We start from the raw sequence: 20,210 nt of genomic DNA on the forward strand, positions 1-20,210 counted from the left end.
ACATCCAAATTTAGACTTGTCGAGACATAGCCGGTAATTTTTGCTTCACGTACTCTTTCAGGAACAGGATTATTTTACATGACGCGATTTTTTTATGGAAGTGCCCTTAACTTACCGTTTTCGGCCCAATTCTACGAGTAGATATTAGGCTGGAGAATTGTTGGACGTTACAAGAGAAGTATCCGGATAAAACCCCTGTGTTACCTAGACCACGGGCTTTCCCAACGCAAGTTATAAATTCAAAGTAGATTGGGATTTGAACCCGGGCCACCGTGGTGGTTGCCGTGAATTTAAAACACGGAATTCTCAGCTTTATTTCTCATTCTAAGGAAGCTGTGGTATAGATTTTTTTCGCTCTTAAAATGTCATCTTCGGGGGATTTGAACGCGCGAACCTCAGGTTTATTAGTAAGCGTGATAACTACGGCTAAGAATTGTATGCCGTTACATTGCGCTTCAGGTACCGATACGTGATTGCGTTGAGGTAAGGGATTTCAGTGTGTTTTGTTCAGCATTGAACTTTAGTTGATCGGTTACATTACGACCGAATACTGCTATTCGTAACAGGCAACATTCAACGTCCTGTAAAGAAGAATAATAGCAAGATGCCGAGGACGAAATTTGTGACTTAATTTCAAATGAGGAAATTTGTAATAATGATAAGATTTTGAGATAAATAATGCTTATGTAAAATCTTTCAAATATGCCCCCATTGTTTTTACAGAAGTGGAACAAAGTTTTTCTAGATTCAAATGAGGAAATTTGTAATAATGATACAGATTTTGAGATAAATAATGCTTGTATAAAATATTTCAAATATGCCTCCATTCTTTTTACGGAAGTGGAACGACGTTTTTCTAGATTCAAATGAGGAAATTTGTAATAATGATACAGATTTTGAGATAAATAATGCTTGTGTAAAATATTTCAAATATGCCCACATTGTTTTTACAGAAGTGGAACGAAGTTTTTCTAGATTCAAATGAGGAAATTTGTAATAATGATACAGATTTTGAGATATATAATGCGTGTGTAAAATATTTCAAATATGCCCCCATTGTTTTTACAGAAGTGGAACGAAGTTTTTCTAGATTCAAATGAGGAAATTTATAATAATGATACAGATTTTGAGATAAATAATGCTTGTGTAAAGTATTTCAAATATGTCCCCATTTTTTTTTTTTTTTGCAGAAGTGGAACGAAGTTTTTCTAGATTATATAAGGCTGTGTTTTCTAACAACAGGCAATCATTCTCCTTTGAAAATTTGATTTGTTATTCAATGCAATAATATATGAAATGAAAAATTATGTAAAACAAAAACATAATACACCATCATTTTAACATAGTGAAATAAAAAGGCTGATACTTGTCAAAGTTATATTAGGTGTATTTTATACAGACAGAAAATAAAATGTCTTTAAAATAGAGCAATTTTTCTTTAACAAAGAAAATGATGTCTTTAAATTTTTCTTTAGCAGATAGTTGTGTTTCCAAGTCAAGTGGCTTTCAACCGCCCAAATGCTGAGGACTAACTTACCGTAATGATAAGCATGAGTTCAAACGAACGAAAGGCACTGCGTTAACTCACCCCAACTCTGAGAAATACTCAAAGTTAGAGGCGCACAAAGTGGACTGGTAGTATAACGGCATATATTGCTCAGACCTAGTGATAACCATTACACCACAGAGGACGACAAATGTAGATATTAGTGTAATATTCTTAAAATATACAGAGAAGTACAGTAGATTCTTAGGGTGTGAACTTATATGGTTCAGGATGAAGGCAAAAACGAACTTCCAAGAAAACTGTGATGAACCAGCGGGTTTTATAATATCGATGATAATAATGAGCCGTTCAGAGCAGAAGTGGTGTAAGTCAAAAATGGGTAATGGGGGTTAAAGTAAACATTTTGTAAAATACAGCGCAAAGTAGCAATTAATATTCAATTTATTTAAACTATTAGTAGTCAGTGGATAGCAAGAAGGACATATTAATTGCTACTTTGCGCTGTATTTTACAGAATTTTTACTTTAAACCTCATTACCCAATTTTGACTTACACCACTTTTGCTCTGAACGGCTCATATAAAAAATAGATGTTTGAGGAACGTCTTATGGGAGTGTGAACTAAACTAATATCTGTGTAGCTTGGATAGAGGGCTTGTGTGACAACGATGAAGAGCCTTTGATTCGTTATAGTTATTCTGTATGTTTAATGTATAATTAGTTCACAATAAAATTTACTATGATTTTACTAAGAATGCAAATATGCAGATGACGTAAGATACTTATATATAATATTCTTGTCCAAATCTGTACCAGTGAATGACATCGTTAAACCGTTTATTATTACTTTTGGTGTCCCCGTTTCGTTATTTCCATTTTATAGTGTATAGTATAGTATAATGTTCAGTCCGATGCGCTTCTGTTATGTAAACTTCTGTAAAGTAATATATTGTTAAACCCAGTAGTAATTTACTTTAATGTAATGTAAATCGTGTTCAATCAAATAGCTACTTTAAAAAGCGCCAAAATGGCTACTTATCCAGTGATTCATTGTCCCATGAGCGGCGTGTACGCGATCTTAGCGGCAAAAATGCCAGACGTATAGAACTCATTTTTATCGGTTTCTGTAATATTTAGTGTACATTTAGGCCTATAGAATGCATGGATGTTACAAGCGATTTTCAATATGTATAGGCCTACAGTTTTTTTCGCTGCTAAGCTACAAGGAGTTCTGATATTACCAAAAGAAAGTTGCATTTTTGGCAGAACTAAACCTTGAATGTGGTCGGCATGACTCGAAGTACAATGTGGTGTACAAAAACTGATGACAAAATGTTGTGTGTTGCAGGAAGCATCTACAGGCGGGGGGCGCGGCGCTGGAGAAAGCTGTACCGTGTGAACGGACACATCTTCCAAGCCAAGCGGTTCAACCGGGTAAGTGCTGTCACTTTCCAGTTGTGGTAAATACCACCAAAACAAATGAGAAGTTGCGTCTTCTAACCAGGGGTGTACGTATTTCAGGCCTGGCGACGCCAAGGTATTATTTTTCGAGGCCGGGCGGCGCCAGGGCACTTTCCGGTTTTCATATTATCGTCATATTCATAAAAAGTCATATTTTATTCATAAATAATTTCATAGTGAAGTCTAGTCTCCAGACCTAATAACCTTTTTTTTCCGACTTGAGCCTAGTCCGGGTAAACAACCAAAATATGAACATATTCCCCTTGACGTGAAAATGAAAGTGGTGAATATGGCCAAAGAACATCCAAATTGGAGCCGACCTCACTTCTGCATCAGGGGTCTGTAGCATTAAAGCATAAAGGGCTTTTAAGCATATGGAAGCAGGAAATACAAACGGGAAGGACTCGATACGGCAAAATAAACATGATAGACAGTTGGGTGTATGATGGATTTGTGGAAACGAGAGGAAGAAATGAACAGGTAACAACTAGGACATTTCAAGAATGGGGACTAGCTGCTGCAAATCAACATCTATCGTCTAATTTCGAATTTACTGCCAGTGATGGTTGGGTCATTACGTTTAAAAAAACGTCGTCATATCTGACAACGCAAAGTGACAAAGCTGGTTTTCTCCAAGGAAGTCTACTCTGTGGAAGAAATACGCAAATCTGCGGATCTGTTCCAGAAGCAGACAACTGCTTTGATTCCTAATTTTGATAAAAAAAATATTATCAATAACGGACCAGACCAGTTGCTCAATATAAAAGTGACATAAAAAGAACATTACCGAATACAGGCGAAAAGAATGTGGTACTTGCAGTTGGAGACGTGAATAAAGTTACTCATTCATACGGCACAGTATTCCATTACTCTGTGTCTGCAAGAACCTGGAGGAAAATTCGGTCCGAAAGTTAGCGTTGCTGTTAATGTTCTTGAGGCAAAATGCAAAAACATGGCAGTCATGTGATCTTTATCTGGCAGACTGACCTCTAGTTTGTTCGAACAGTATCTTGATGCTGTCTTCAAACCTTATGTAGGGACAAACAAATATATCCTTCTGATTGATTCCTGGGAGGACAAACTAACGGAGCAATGTATGATGAGAGGTTAGTGGATGATGATAATATGACTACTTGCACTTTGGAAGTTATTCCAGCTAAATGTACTCCATTGTGTCATCCTTGCGATGTTAATTTTTACAGGCAAGTTAAACATTTCATTTGTCATACGCAGAACTGCACTTGTTGCAACAAAAACGGCAAATAATATCCAGGGAAGATGCCATTACAATTCATTCTCTAATTCATAACCAGCTGTCTGCCCCTATGTTTAATCATATGCTTCAATATGCCTCAAAACTTATACGGGAAAGAAATTATGTGTTTACGAATGTGCGTGAAGTGTGTTTTTCTCCAGGCATTCGAAAGAAAAAGTGCGAATGAAATAATTATAGCTTCCTAAAGTGTGCTTGGTGTTGAAAAATTGTGTTTTTTGTATGTTTATGCTCGACCATGCCAAAATGTAGTAATTATACATCGGGTAGCAGCCCTTTAATGGACCTCATTAAAGTACACCTATTCATTAAAGTTCAGGTGTTCCACCAATCAGAAAATACCATTGTAGCAATATGAAAGCGCAAGTATCGATTATTCTCGGATATGCAATCGAAAGACAACAATAAATCACCTATATTTGAAATAAAGTCTTTCTGTTACTATAATAATTAGCGTTAATTGTAAATAATATTCAAATAAATTCAATTTGTCATCTCGTTTTTCAATGTCAAGGTCAATGTCGACATCTGTTTCTCGAAAAAAATCAATACTTTCGCGTCTGCGCACATCTCACAATTTACGAGGTATTGCACAAGGTCAGTTCCGCTCCTCAGTCAGATAAGAATAACATGAATACTTATGAATAATTTCAAGTTAGAAATATGGTCGAGCATAAAAAGTCGTATGAAAGTTGACTATAATGGTTATTAAGACGCTCGTATGAAAATTATGAAACTCGTTTGCGCTCGTTTCATGAACATACTCGCGTCTTAATTACTACCATTATAGGCTCGTTGCATAATGTACTATTCTATGGTAATTTCCACCCAGGAGCCTGCAATAGTACAGCAGCCAATATTTCAGGCAGTTAACAATAATACAGTACAGGTTAATGATATATTTTCTAGTGTATAGTATTTTGGGCTTCTTTTATGCCTCATATTAATGAACATGTCCTACACATTATATAACAGCATAACGTAGAATTCAAACACATTAATTAATATACATAATATGAATTATTATATTAATTAATATACATTTTTTACGCTTCACGAACAGTATTTATTGCGAATTGTTAAGACACTCTTACATGTCATGAAGTGTAGTATAACGATTCAATAATTTGAAAAGTATCCTCGCGTTCTCTCTCACTGTCGCTCTGTCTACGCAGCGCACGCGCAGGAAATAGTATGAGTGGACTACAGGCGCGTAGCGTGAAAGCTTTCGAAGGGAAGCGTTGACTGTATTTATGCAACTTCAAGACTCGGGTGCGGTGCTTGTTGCCGTCACACCGGGTTTCAATAGAAGAAGGACCTACATCCACTGTCAAAATAATACAACTTCAATAATTTTTGGGCCAAACGGGGGCCTATGGGAGAGAACGCTGAAACATGGGTGGGTATTTTTATTTTCAATGTACTTTCACCTCAAAAATTCCCTGTTCGATCTGTGACATCGGTCTAACAATGGCTTCTTGTAAGAGCCATGAACTATCCTCGAGAGATCCACATATTATAAATGTTTTTTTTTGTACTCGGACGCATCGTATGAATTAATATATCAATAAGTCCCCCGAACCTAAGTCTGTTTATTATTTTAACTGTTCTCAATCGTTACTTAAACTAAAATACAAACGCTGCGAGTTAAAGAATTTCAACTACGAAAAATATTGTTTCTCCACCCTTAGTCGTGCTGTGCGTGATGCCTAAAACAATTTATAAACGGCGTGAGTCAGACACCCTGTATAATAGTTTTATAAATGTTTAATTTCTATTCTTTGTTATGTTTTTTTCTCCACGAAATAGCATTTAAGGCATTTATAGCTTTTCTAGTTTGGTAATTATATTTTTAATTTCTGTTCGATTATTTTCAAATTGATCTATTTTGATGTCTAAGTAAGTATGTCCTTTACAAGGTACTATTTCTTCCCTATTTTCAAATTTAATGATTCTACTTCTTCTCCAATACGAATATAGGGTAAAGGTTGGTAATACTGTGATATGAGTAATATTGTGATAGTTCTTTTTGAGAATTTATTACAATTTTACTGAGCGAGAGAAGGACCGGTTTTGTGCAGAACCTTGTCCACGAACATTCCCTTAATACGTTGACGCAAAACCGATCTTCCTCTCGCTTAGTAAAATTGTAATAAATTCTCAAAAAGAACTATCACAATATTATTCGTATCACAATATTAGCAACCTTTACCCTACTTGTATATTTGTTTTAGTTTATATTTTAGATTAGATTAGATTTATTTATTTAACCTGGTAAAGATAAGGCCGTCAGGCCTTCTCTGCCCCTATCCTTAGCCTCCATTTTTCATATGCTTTTCTTAATTTTCTTGCCATATATTCAATATCATTATCATCATATGCTAGTATTATCTGGTCATCTGCAAAATTTAATTAATATACTGAATTGACCCGTAGATACTGAATATAAAGAAAATTCGTCCAGTAATATAGAAAAAAAATCGTGTCACACAGTAAATCACTTTTTCGGTGTCAGAGATGCTAAAACATACATTTGAGTGAAAATCTCATAATTAATTTTTGAAGCATCACATTGCTTTCTCTTTGTGCTTCGGATAATCAGAATCTAAAAAGAAATGTATGATATTTATGTAAGTATTGTTAAAACAGAATACAATTTCTCTAGTTATTCGGCTAGTTGTGTGCCATGAATATTGCTTTTTGTATAAAATCTCTTAATTCTTTCTGACGACTTTGTGTGTGAGATCTGAAGATTGTTAGTTAAATATGTATGTTGGAGCGAGCATTTTGTTTTTTGTATAAAATGTCTTAATTCTTTTTGACCAGTTTGTCTGTGGGATCTGAAGATTGTTAATTAAATGTGTACCGTATGTTTCAGCGAGCATTCTGTGCCTTCTGTCAAGACCGTATCTGGGGTCTGGGTCGCCAAGGCTTCAAGTGCATCCAGTGCAAGCTGCTGGTGCATAAAAAGTGCCACAAGCTGGTGCAGAAGCCCTGTAGCAATGAACAAGTGGAGCCTATATTCAAGGAGGAGACAAATGGAGAAACGCCGACCATTAGTAAGTCTTCGATTCCTAGACTTTTTGCACAATATTGGAGAGAAGGGAGTGTTTGAACTTTACTCAGACACTATGAAGAGATAACAGACTCACGTCGAACACTATGTAGGAAAGAGATGCAAACAACTCATGATATCGTGTAGCCTATATGTGTGAAATTTTTATGTGGAGGCATTACAATAATAATTTAAATAATGTTAACTTCTTAGAATTTAACGAATTACTATAAAAGGCATTAACAACGAGTAGAATAGAATAGAAATGCAAAGGTTGTATAGGCTGTAGTTGTCTCCCGTCACACTGTAAAATTTGCAGAACGAAAAGTTACATTTCTTTGGATCATATTTCTGCATATTTGAAGGACAAAACTAAAATTCTTTGTCATTTATTATTATCATAATACACTGCCCAAGCGGGATTCGAACTCATGCCCCAGTTCATCCCCGGAACAGAGATCAGTTCCTTAGCCCTGAACCACGCCAGTGACTAGCAGGAATATTGAATCTTGTGTAATAATTATTACAGACCAGCAAACAGGTGTCCAGGCAATTATGTTTAATGACCAACAGCAGTGTAGATCAGCTGGCGAAAAAAAGTATTGTGCAGATAATTACTTCTCTGCAATCGCTCTGGGATGTTTCTGTTGCACAGAGCTAATTAGATAACTTTTTTCTCTCAATTTGCAGCTGGAATTAGTCGATTCAGTTCAGCTTCACCATTTGTGCACTATCAATATTGATGCTCTAAATGGAGGACGTAATGGCGCTTTTTTATTATGACTGAAATTAAAACTTGTTAGCACTTTTAGGGAAATTACTTGAACCATTTTGTATGACTCTCCCCATTTTGTAGTGGTAGAGACATTATTTAATGTTATGAAGTGCTTCACTTAAAAATGTATCATATCAATGACTGGAGTTAGGCACATTATTAGAAAGCTGACCCATCTGCAGCAAAATGATGTATCAATATGTTTGCTAATATTATTATCGAAAGCTTGTCCCCAACTCTTGTACAGATTATTGAATCAGTATTATAATGTCTACACACTAGGTTCATGTTGCACTAAATCTGATGCAACGTCTCTTTACTGCATAAGCTGTAGTTTGATTACTAGGGTGTTAGACATGTTTTGTTACCACTTTTTCATTGATGTCTATAACTACAAATGTCCCTGTCAGATATATCGTGATAGACATGATGAAAATTTGCTTCATTCTAATTTCACTTACTGAATCTTCCTGTTCTATATCTATTCCATTGCAAAGAAATTATGGAAAGCTTTCTGAAATAGAAGAACCTCTATATGTTTAATAATAATAATAATAATAATAATAATAATAATCCTGTGAAATAAATAAATAATAAGAATAATAATAATAACAATAATAATGTTAATACTATAATGATAATAATAATCATCATTTACTAAACAGGCATTAGATCATGTGGTCTGTTGCGGACTCAATCCATCAGTTAGCGGTCGTCCTACAAATCTTCTGTTATGATGTGTATAGTGTAGGATTTATCTTGGGATTCTTGTTAGATTCATTCTATTAAAGTGGTTCTGCCAGTTATGTCTCTGCATTTTAGGTATGTCAGAATGGATTCCATATTCAGCTGTTCTAAAATGTCTTCATTCTTTTTATGATCCCATCTGGTACAACCTCAGTTCTCATGAAATGCTTTTCTGCCGCTGTGATCACGCAAGTCTCCATATGGCATATGAAATAATAATAATAATAATAATAATAATAATAATAATAATTGTCACCACTGCATGGAGTCTGTTTTGATGCGACAGGTCGCTCTTTTTCTTGCCTTGGTCGCGTCTGCCATGAGGTTTGTATTTCAGATCGATCTTAGGCAATCTATCTTCCGCCATACATTTTAAATGGGATCTCCAGTAAAATTATTTCTGTACTCTTCAGTATTTTAATTTAATGAGTTACATGTTGAGTTCTTTCTTATTTCTTCATTCTTGGTTGTATCAAGTTTTGTGCTATCTTTTATTCTTCTCAAGAACTTTATTTAATAATAATAATAATAATAATAATAATAATAATAATAATAATAATAACGTCCCAGGTTTGATCCCCAGTGCTGACCAATCTTTTTCAGGTTTTTTCGTGGTTTTCTTCGACTGAATATAACCAATTTCATTTAAATAAAGGCGAATGCTGGAATGGACTCCAATTACTACTATATAATAGACAATGACAACAATAATTCTCAACAGTAAAACTACAGACATTCACGATGTGACCAAGGAGTTAAAGCGACTATACACGTAATTAAATAGAGATAAAAACATATTTTAACTGATCTTTTAAGCAGTGTGGATAAACGTCAAAGAAAATTGTGAGAGGAATCGTTTTAGAAACTACCTCTGTACTATAAGCATTTTCTTTGAAGTGGGCAATGGAAATGAGAGACAATGAAATTTTGTAATTTAGCAAATTAGACAGTCCATAATTAGAAGCAACAAAAAACTTCAGAATATTATTGCTCATGAATAATTCATTTGCGTAATTTTTACATTCTATCAAGAGGAAAACAGTATGCTTCGAAATAGTGCAAAGACTTTTCCACTTTAACACAATGCAAATTCACCACCAAAACAAAATACTCTACAAATCAGTGTTTTTGTGAAATGATGAGTGTTCTGATCTTGTCATGTATGTCAATAGTAACTGTGATTTTGTGGTTTCAGGTACACCAACTTCTGAATTATTACCAGATCTGAAGGAGTTTCCAGAGCCCCCGTTGGACCTTACTTCAGATTCTGTCCCCGTCGAGGATCCGACAAAAAGTAAGACTATTTTAACTGAAGGTAATGTGGTGAATGCTTACAGTTTCACGCATTATATTCAGAATATGACTACTTTAAGTTCAGATTTAACTTAGGCTACATGTAACTTATTTTACTACAAAAAATTCCTTTCTCTTTGCGGTTTGGAAACTTAATAAATTTATAACTTTAGCTCGAATTATTTTGTTGCTGATCTCAGAAGTTTGGCAGAGCATAAATTAAATGTTATGTAAAATACTGAATTTGAAAATACCTTTTAGTTAAGCTGACATTCTACAGCTCAAAAGTTTTGAATCAATTAGATCCAAAATGTACCGGTAGTAGAAAACATGATAATTAAATATAATATAGAATAACTTGGTGGCAAAATGACATTGGCAAATCTAAGGAGTTGTTAACTAAACTACTCGTTAAATAAATTGACATGTCATTGCTTAACAGTATGAAAAAGATGAGGAGATATACAGTTTTAAGTTTTGTAAAAATAAAAATTAAAAAAATAAGATTAAAAAAAAATCCGAATTCATCATTCTGAGTCAGAATGTTGAACATGGCCAAAGAAAGATAAACAAAACTTGAAATAACAAAAATAAAAATGAAATGTTATTGTGGAATTCAAGTTTTCAGGAAAAGAAATAATGATTTAGATTGAAATTAAATACCGTATTGTTAAATTCAGGGCAACATTAAGCAATAGAGAACAGGTCGGTTATACTGTAAATGATAAACTCAAATGTTGAAATACTGAAATACAATTGCATGTTTTTGTTTGAATTTATACATGTTGACTGGTAGTTAGATCTGTTGGTATAATACGTTTATGTGGAATAAATTGGAGCAATGAGTTACAATCCCGAGAGGAAAAAGAAAGGTTTGTCAAACCTAATGAAAAAGATGCTGAAAGCATTTCTGAGAAGTCGAAATAAGCAGTGATGACGATACGATGATGACACAACAGTGATGAGCCAACATATTTTGAGTGCTGGTTTGCTCAATTTCCCAGTCTTCATGCTAAATATGAAGTATTGTATAAGAGAGTAATGACATCATCGTTAGCTGCTCGACATTAGACACCAGCAACCAACACAACAATGATGAAACACATACTAAAGATAAATTCGACATGTCCAGCATATGAGAGGACATTTGAATAGTGAGAAAAAAACGTAGATCATGAGAAAGCAACATGTCCAGCAGGAGCTACAACTGATATGTGTGAAAAAATAGATTCTCCCGGTTTTGGCACTTACAACGTTATGGAAATACACGCTTCAATTATTGTTGAGAGTGACACACTAATTTGCTGAGAGATTTGCTTGGCGTGTCATGAAACTTTCAATACTCTTCTGATAAAAATAATTATAATAATTTCTCCCAATAGCAGTTTTCAAAAATACAATATGATGCTTTTATTTAAAAAATTCGAACCATGCATTTTTATGCAACATAAAATCAGCTTTAATGAGCTTAAGCGCGAAAATATGCCACAATAATATAAATATCATGAAATATTACTCATTTATAAAAAGCCAAAATATGCAAATATATGCAACATAAAATTTGGTTTGATAAGCTTAAATGTTGATGATTCGTGGAGATAATTAACCAGCAATTAATTACATCCAATGGAAAAATATATGCAAATGCATGAACTTCCTGACCCTAATTATCAGGCACTACATCTCACTTGATGATGAGTATCAGAGGAAGAACATCTGAAGTCTGATTAGTATAATATGTACATATTCAGCGATGTATGCAGTGGAGGGGGAAAGGAACTGGCCACTCTACCCCATTATCTCCTGGCTTCGTTGCCTCATGAGTGATGCCTTATTGGTATCACTTACGAGTTTCAAACCTGTTTTCGAGCAGTTGATTAAACAACAACTAAGAACTGTTTTATAGAGAGAGTGTTGCCAGTCTTTCATCTCATGGAGCCTTCTCAGATCACATTTATTTCTTTAAATTAATGACTTTATTTTAATTGATATACTCACTTTTGACATGTACTAGCTAATACAACGAGTTGAGACATCTGCATTCTTTGGAACATATCATAGCTAAAATTGGTTGGTAATTTTCTAATTCCTAGCAATTGGCATTACATCACTGACCAGAAGATCATAATCACTCTTATCAATTTAACACTAGATATTATCAAACAAAAAAACAAGTACTGCAAAACAATGACGGTTCTAATGGTTGCCTGTCATAAACAACGATATGTATGTAGCTCCAGAATGTTGAATGTTTCTATATCTGTGTCATAGTGCAGACCTCAATAATTTTACACTATGTTGGATACAGAAAGTCTTATAATAATCATAATGGCTCTGTTTTGCAGAGAAGGAACGGACTTTCAGGTGAAAATACTTAATCAAGTCAAGCAACCCTATTTTCTTGTGCCCTCATACCATTGAAATTGTTTTGGAAATAAATGTTATTATTACTGGTCAGAAAAAATGATTTTCAGTTTTATTAATGATAAAAAAGAGATTTATTTTCTGTTGATTCATCATCGAGGGAGGGGGAAATTGAAGCTACAATTTAAAGAATATTTGACAAATTAAGACATAAATATTGTCAGTTTATGCGCAGCAATAAGGGTAATTGTTAAGGGAAACTTGTATGCTATCACACTAATTAAAAGGAGGAATAGATTGATTGTTAATATTTTGAAACAAATTTTACCTCCATTTTCATGTTCGTATATAGAAGGACGATTGGGAAAGGATTAACTTTGGCTTTGTACTGAAGCCCCTGTCAGTGTTATATCTAGAATCAATGCTCAAGTTCTCTAAACTTGATCACATTACTGTATTAAGTACTGACTGCAAGAAGAACTTCAGAAATTATAACATTTTCTTTTCCACTTCCCATAGCTTAATTTTCTCGAATGTGATTGATGTACAGGTGAGGAATCTCTGGAACCAGGTTCGCAGCGACAGTATTCCCTGGTCGACTTTGAACTGATCCGCGTGATTGGCAGGGGCAGCTATGCCAAGGTGCTGATGGTGGAACTGAAGAAGACGCACCGGATATATGCCATGAAAGTCATCAAGAAGGCCCTTGTCACAGATGATGAGGTGAGCAATAATTTTTTAACTTTGTTTTGTAATGGTGATAGAATTTCTGTCGTATTAAATTATGAAGTTCACTGCTGCAGTTCAGTGGACAGCACGTACACTTGTCAACCTGAAGGTCTGTGGTACGAATCCTGGTATGGACGGAGATATATCTCCATTTCATTGGACTGTGTTTGTTCCTTGTTTTGTACTTGTCCTGTGACGTTTTCGCAGTGACACTGCATTGTGCTAACCACACGGTTAGGGAGACCTGCGTTATGAGAGAATTTATGTTGGTACAAACATATAACCTCCCTTCAACTGCATTGGAATGGAAATCTGTAAAAAACGAGGATTTAAACACAACAAATAAAGAAGTATTACCATAGTCTACTATATACAGTCACGAAGCTAGAGTTTTGAGGGTGCTAGAAACAATAGACTGTGCCGGTACTATTTTGCATTGCCTATAATGAGGCAATATTAGCGATCCTAGTGGTGAGCAACTATCTAATGTTTGCATATTTACTACGTATTGAGCTTCGCGATTGTATATACTAGACTGTGGTATTACCGTAGTTTATGGACTCTTGTGTGTGAAAAAAACTTCTGTAATTAGTTTATTCTGTTTATTTATTTATCTGTCGTTCTTTTTTCGTTTTTCCATTTGAATAATTTTGTTCTGAGTGTTCTGATGCATTGATAATGCATCCAACAGATTGATTCACTTTTCCTTGCCTTGTTTGATGAAGGAGCTGGTACATAGCTCCGAAAAGTTAGACGATTTTGTATTTATGATTCCGTGAAGAAACTTAAAATTCGCACTTTAGCTTTAAATAATGCTTAAGTAAATAAATGAGTAAGTAAGACGTAAATACCAGTATATTATTTATTTAGGAATTTCTCCACGACAGCTTGGTTTTCCTCAGCATAAAAATAGAATTATACAGATGTAATTTTACTTTTCCATAATATCCTACCAAAACAATCTTCTTCATTTAAATTTCTCTGTGACATACTGCCTGTAACTCAGCCCATCCATGTGTTGGCTGTTCTGTCCCGTTTCATTCTTCCATATGGCATCCACTTCAATATTTGTTTTTTAGTTATTTTTTTGTCGTCCATACACGTGATGTTTTTATACCGTTTCAGTTTCGTGTACAGTACTTTTTAATTTCAATTTTCGTTCATATGTCTCCCTTTCTTACTTGATTCATTCTGGATAACCTCGATGTGCTCCTCAATAATCCATTGCTGTGGTTAATAATTTCTTATGTATTTCTTTCAGTGCCCTTGTTTTGGAAATAAATTTAATGTACGATACTAATAACAAATGAATTATATATTAATTATTTTGTTTCTCATAAAATGCTCTCGCTCCATAACACTGAATTGATCATACTAATGATCTCCCTTGTTTCATTAATTTCTTTTTCGAATTCAAAATTAGATTAATAATTTTCTTGTACAACAGAACTCAAATATCAGAAATATTTTACAGTTGGAGTTGCATTTCCATTGATCTGAAGTTCTTCTAGACGGTCTGTCCCTAAATATTTTGTTTTTTAATAATAATTATTTTAAGCCCCATTTTTCATATTTTTCTTGTAGTTATCTTCCTTTATAATTTGTATCTTCTACACCTCTAGTGTTGATAAATTGATCATCCGCAAACAATAAATTATGTACAAATAAATTATCTGTAATTTCCAAACCCATTCGTTTGCATTTTCTAGACCACTCTTACAGCCTAACATATGAAGGGGTGAGAATGAGATAGTCCAAAACAACACTTTTAACAAAATTGGTTTTTTGTGCGGGTTCATTTCTTACACATCTGAGGAAGCTGCCAGTAATATATTATAAAAATTACTCAACAAATAACGTAAGTATATGCCGAAGAAATTATAACACCGCACCTAATAGTTCTGAACCTTCAATACACTCTCTTGTGAAATCTTGTATGTGTGGCTTAGGAATATATCATTCTTCATATAATTCCTTTGTTAATGCAATTCTAGTCAATTATGTTCTTCTTGTATTTCTTATTTATTATAACAGCTGAGACCCCACATTTAGCTCTCCATCCTTTGTTGACTCCACTCCAAAAGTGACTGTAGTTCCCCAAATATCACTCTTTTACCCATTTCTTACTTTCTGACAGTATAGGAACATTAATGTCTATATTTTTTAGTTCCAAAGATATTTAATGTATTTTCTTAGTTATTTCCTGAACATTCTAAGAACCAAAATTCAATGCCCTTTTTCATTTGTCCGGTCTTTTTCCTTGAACCTATCTATCTTCAGATCTTTTAGTATTGGTTTATTTTAACTGCCCTTTCTCATCAACTCCCTGGGATCAGGATTTTTTTCAGCATTAACTGCCTTAGGGTATGTACATGTTGGAGCGACAATAAAGATACTAGAAGCACTGGTACTATATCAGAGAAAATGGAAGCATGAACGTATATTGAAGTATTTACGTTGGAGGAACGATAGGGTACTATTAGCCAGGTTATTTAACGAGGTGTTACTCCACCCCCTCCTTTCCTGAACTGAGCTTGAGACTGACTATGATGGAATAAATATTATGTAAGTTGATAAATAAGCGAATAGATACATAAATAAGTAAACAAACCTATAAATAAGTTTTACAGGTTCTAACTGCTGGAGTATTCTTCTTCTTCTTCTTCTTCTTCTTCTTCTTCTTCTTCTTCTTCTTCTTCTTCTTCTTCTTCTTCTATCCCAGTTTACGAACTGTATTTCTGATCCGATCATAGAAATCACTCCGTCTTTTATGTAGTCTACCAACATTCCATTTTCTTTTTGGTTTTCTAAGTTAGAATTTATTTCCCTGCATTCATTCTTAGTACTACGTATTCTTTGCGGTTTTATTTATTCTCATTGATTTTATTAATTATGGAATATACATTTAATTCTGTCCTTGTTAATTTTTATTTTTTTATTTTATCAGTTTTGGACAATCCTTTCACTGTCTTTAGAAATTTCATTTGGTTGGTGGAATCTTACTAATATCTTCTGTTTCAGTGTCCAGGTTTCTGATCCATAAAGTAAACGTGCCATAACTGTCTGGGTCTCTTTCTTTATTTGTTTCCCTAATTTCATTTGTATAGTTCCACGTAGTGATAGAAATTTATTTCGTTTAATATTTATGCTATACCTTGATTTTGATAGTAAGAAATATCACTAAGAAATATCTCATCACAGATACTAATATTGAAAATTTTATATATTTTTTTAATAACCTGGTTTTCAATTAAGTACTTTTTTTTTGTCACACTATAGTATGTACAGCCATGGTTATAATTTTTTGTAATGATATGTTCGTGTTGTATTTTCTATATGTTTTATGTAAGCGGAATACTGATTTTCGTTTATCCTGATACCTGTATTTAGTGTTGTGCTCTTTTGTCTTGTTATGGATTTTGAGTATTTCGGTGTATAATCACGAAATTATGCCTTTAAATTCTATCACATGACCACATTTTGTGCACTTCAGAAAATAGGAGTAGAATACGTTCGAACCCAAAATCCATTAATTAATCATTCAAGTTTAAAAGCAGCTGCATATACTATATGTGAAGTTATAAACAGGTGTTGATGAGGACTGTTTCTGTTACAGGATATCGACTGGGTGCAGACAGAAAAGCATGTGTTCGAGACGGCCTCTAACCACCCGTTCCTGGTGGGCCTGCATTCGTGCTTCCAGACTCCCAGCCGCTTATTCTTTGTGATTGAGTTTGTTCGAGGCGGCGACCTCATGTTCCACATGCAGCGACAGCGCAGGCTTCCAGAGGAGCATGCCCGTTTCTATGCGGCTGAGATCAGCCTTGCTCTCAACTTTCTGCATGACAAGGGTGAGAACTGTGGATATACCTGATTATCGTGACAGACGTTTAATTCAGTTTGGGTGTAGTACTGAAGGCCTACCCATGGGATCACCCATTTCCAGCATCCTAGCCGAAATTTTCATACACAACAGAACATACACATTCTAAATAAGGAAATAGCAAACACGCAGACATCATTTACTGGCACAGATATGTAGGCGGCATACTAATACTATACAAAGGAAACAAAACATAGCTAAACAAAATACATTCAAAAATACACCACACACACTAGAAGCAGAAAACAACAAATCCATACATTTCTTAGACATCACAATAACAAAAGCAGACAACAAACATATGTTCAAAATATGCAGGAAACCCACTACCACGTTAACACACATACACAACACCTCCAATCACCTCACACAACACAAACACGCAACATTCCAATCCATGATACAGACTTATCAACATTCTAATGAGCCAACAAGACTTATAAGGAAGAAATATACACTATCAAATACATACGGTAGCACAGGAAAATGGATACAATCCGAAACATAATAGGCAACTTCGTAAGAAAGACTAAACGCAAACAAGAAAACGCAACAAACACAAGAACAAAACAAATACATCACACTAAGATACGAAAACAAGGACACATACCAGATTGCATTATCTTTCAAGAAACTAAAATACTGCATTGCATACAAAACACAGAACACACTACAAAAACATCTTAACACACAGACAACACACACATATAAATGCAACTTAACAGGTGTATACAAACTATCATGCAATAGTTGCAACGACTTCTGCATTGGACAGACTGGAAGATCATTTCAAACACATTACAAGAAACATATCACAGCCGTAACCAAATTACACAATAATTCAACCTACGCAGAATACATCACAAACTGCAATCACAACTATAGCAACATAGACACTGACATGAAAATACTACACATCGAGCCAAAAATCCAGAAACGTGACACTCTAAAACAATATGAAATTTACAGACATACAAAAACACACCCACATCACATCCTGAACACTCAACTCAATTTCAAAACACACACCCTTTTCGACACAATCATGAAACCCCATTACAACAGGAAACCGGAAAATAGAGCGGGACTTTCACTAGACTTTGGAAAATGAAGAACATCACTTCGAAACTAATCAGCCAGGTAATTTCTTCATATAAACACAGTAAAGAGTTGTAAAGTTAAACAGTGATTACATAAGTGTTAAAAAAGTGTGTGTGCGTGCGTCCACTTCACTTGCGTGATTCGAGTTTCGCATACTGCGGATAGATGGCAGGACTGTGACCCATTTTCAAGTTGCTCACCACTTCGGCGTGCCACATTATGCATGATGTGTGTCTGTGAAGAGTTATGTTGTGTACTAGGGTGAATGTATGTGTAAGTGTTCGTGTAAGTGTAGTGTAGGGAATGGATGATGATGATGAAGGTGAGGAAGGGAGAAGGGGGAACCTGGTCCCAGCACGTAGTCTACTCCTGTCGAATAGCACCAAGGGGGCCGCCAGCCTTAACGTCCCCCTCTGATGGACGAATCACTGTCAACAGTGACATATGCCTTCTCTTCATATGCACTGCGGAGAGATTTGGGATTTAACCCAGGCATATTGGTGCACAATTTAGTGATTAGAAGTTGTGTACCACCATCTCCCTTAGTCCTGAGGTAGAAATTTTACTTTAATTCTTTAAGAATGCCTTCATTTGTTTTATGGTCAAGGAGGGAGTAACTAGCAGTCCTTCTCATAAATCACATTTCGGCTGTTGTAAGTCTCCTTTCGTCAGTCTTTTTTATGATCCAGGCTTCGCTTCCATATGTGAGAACTGGTCAAGCAAGAGTTTTATATACCCTGAGTCTAGTGTGTCGCTGGACTTGAGAAGGCTTAAAAACCTGATTGCTTACACCTAGGATCTTGGTGAATTTGGAAATTTTAATCTTCATATCTTCTTCGTCAGCAAATGAGAGATTGTAGCCAAGGTAACTGAATGAATTAACACGTTCTATTAAAACGTTATTTACACAAATTTTATTCTGAATTGGTTCTATGCCTAAAAATGCCATTACTTTCGTTTTCTGTGTTGAGATTGTGATATCAAATTTGGAAGCAGTATTTTCTAAGTTATGTATGGCACGTTGGAGTTCGGATTCTGTTCTTGCAATAATAACCTGGTCGTCTGCAAATAGTAATGTATTGAGATGGGAATTTCGGCATAGTGGGATTCCAGCATGAACGTTTTGTCTCCATAAATGAATAATATGGTTCATGTATATAATAAACAGGACTGAAGAAAGGCTGCAGCCCGTCGGACACCTCTATTTATGGGAGCCAGGTGAAGAGTTTATCGTCAATTTGTATAGCAATTTGGTTGGTTTTATATGCAGTAATGAACTGATTAGGTACATTATCATTGACCAATATCTCGAGGAGTTGTTGCCTCTTAACTTTATCAAAAGCTTTAACGAAATCAGTAAAACCTATATGTGTTTCAGTATTAAATTCTCTTTGTTTTTCAACTAATATTTTCAATGTGAAATAATTGTCGCAACAAGACCTTCCTTATTGGAAACCATTCTGTCTTCTCCCAATTTGTGAGCGTAAAAGATAGATAATTTGTTTTTGATTATGTTGAAATATATTTTGTAGCCCGTGTTTAATAGACTGATGCTCCTGTAGTTGTCACAATTCTTCACGTCACCCTTTTTATAAATTGGAATCAAGAGCTTTTTGCCAGCTAGTAGAAGAATTGGAACCATTCCAAATAGAGTTAAAAAATACAGAAATAGAACGCTCATTCAATAGAGATTTCTCTATTACAAGTGTACTCGAGCTGCTTAGTCTAGTGTTTTTCTTGGAGTTCCTTAAGAATGTTTTGATGTGTTTTAATGTGCTCATACTTCTTTCACTGAACATATCATAGAAAATGTGAGGATTAAACGTGTTGTCTCTTCATAAAACTTATCAAGATCATTATCCGAAATATATCGCAGTAGCATTTGTGGTGATAGATCTTTGATTTCATCAGAGTACACGTTCAGAATTTCATTTTGTAATTTGTTCACTCTCAAAGAATGGATACATTTTCAACAGTTGCTGCAATTTCGTTGTTGGGAAAGCTTTGTTATAGACTTGAAATT

The 20,210-nt window shown here is 34.8% G+C and overlaps 1 protein-coding gene across 11 annotated transcripts in view; it reads left to right on the forward strand.

The window, feature by feature from the left end:
* The window catches only part of LOC138706305 (atypical protein kinase C-like), a 789,643-nt gene that overhangs the window by 617,187 nt on the left and 152,246 nt on the right, over window positions 1-20,210 (forward strand). For all 11 annotated transcript variants that reach the window (XM_069835425.1, XM_069835427.1, XM_069835429.1 and 8 more), the window contains 5 exons: window positions 2,855-2,940; window positions 7,119-7,299; window positions 10,013-10,111; window positions 13,025-13,197; window positions 16,820-17,054. In XM_069835425.1, coding sequence (XP_069691526.1) covers window positions 2,855-2,940; window positions 7,119-7,299; window positions 10,013-10,111; window positions 13,025-13,197; window positions 16,820-17,054 — 774 coding nt within the window. The remainder of the gene's footprint in view (window positions 1-2,854; window positions 2,941-7,118; window positions 7,300-10,012; window positions 10,112-13,024; window positions 13,198-16,819; window positions 17,055-20,210) is intronic.

The sequence above is a fragment of the Periplaneta americana genome, chromosome 9 (assembly GCF_040183065.1).
Source record: "Periplaneta americana isolate PAMFEO1 chromosome 9, P.americana_PAMFEO1_priV1, whole genome shotgun sequence".
NCBI lineage: Eukaryota > Metazoa > Arthropoda > Insecta > Blattodea > Blattidae > Periplaneta > Periplaneta americana.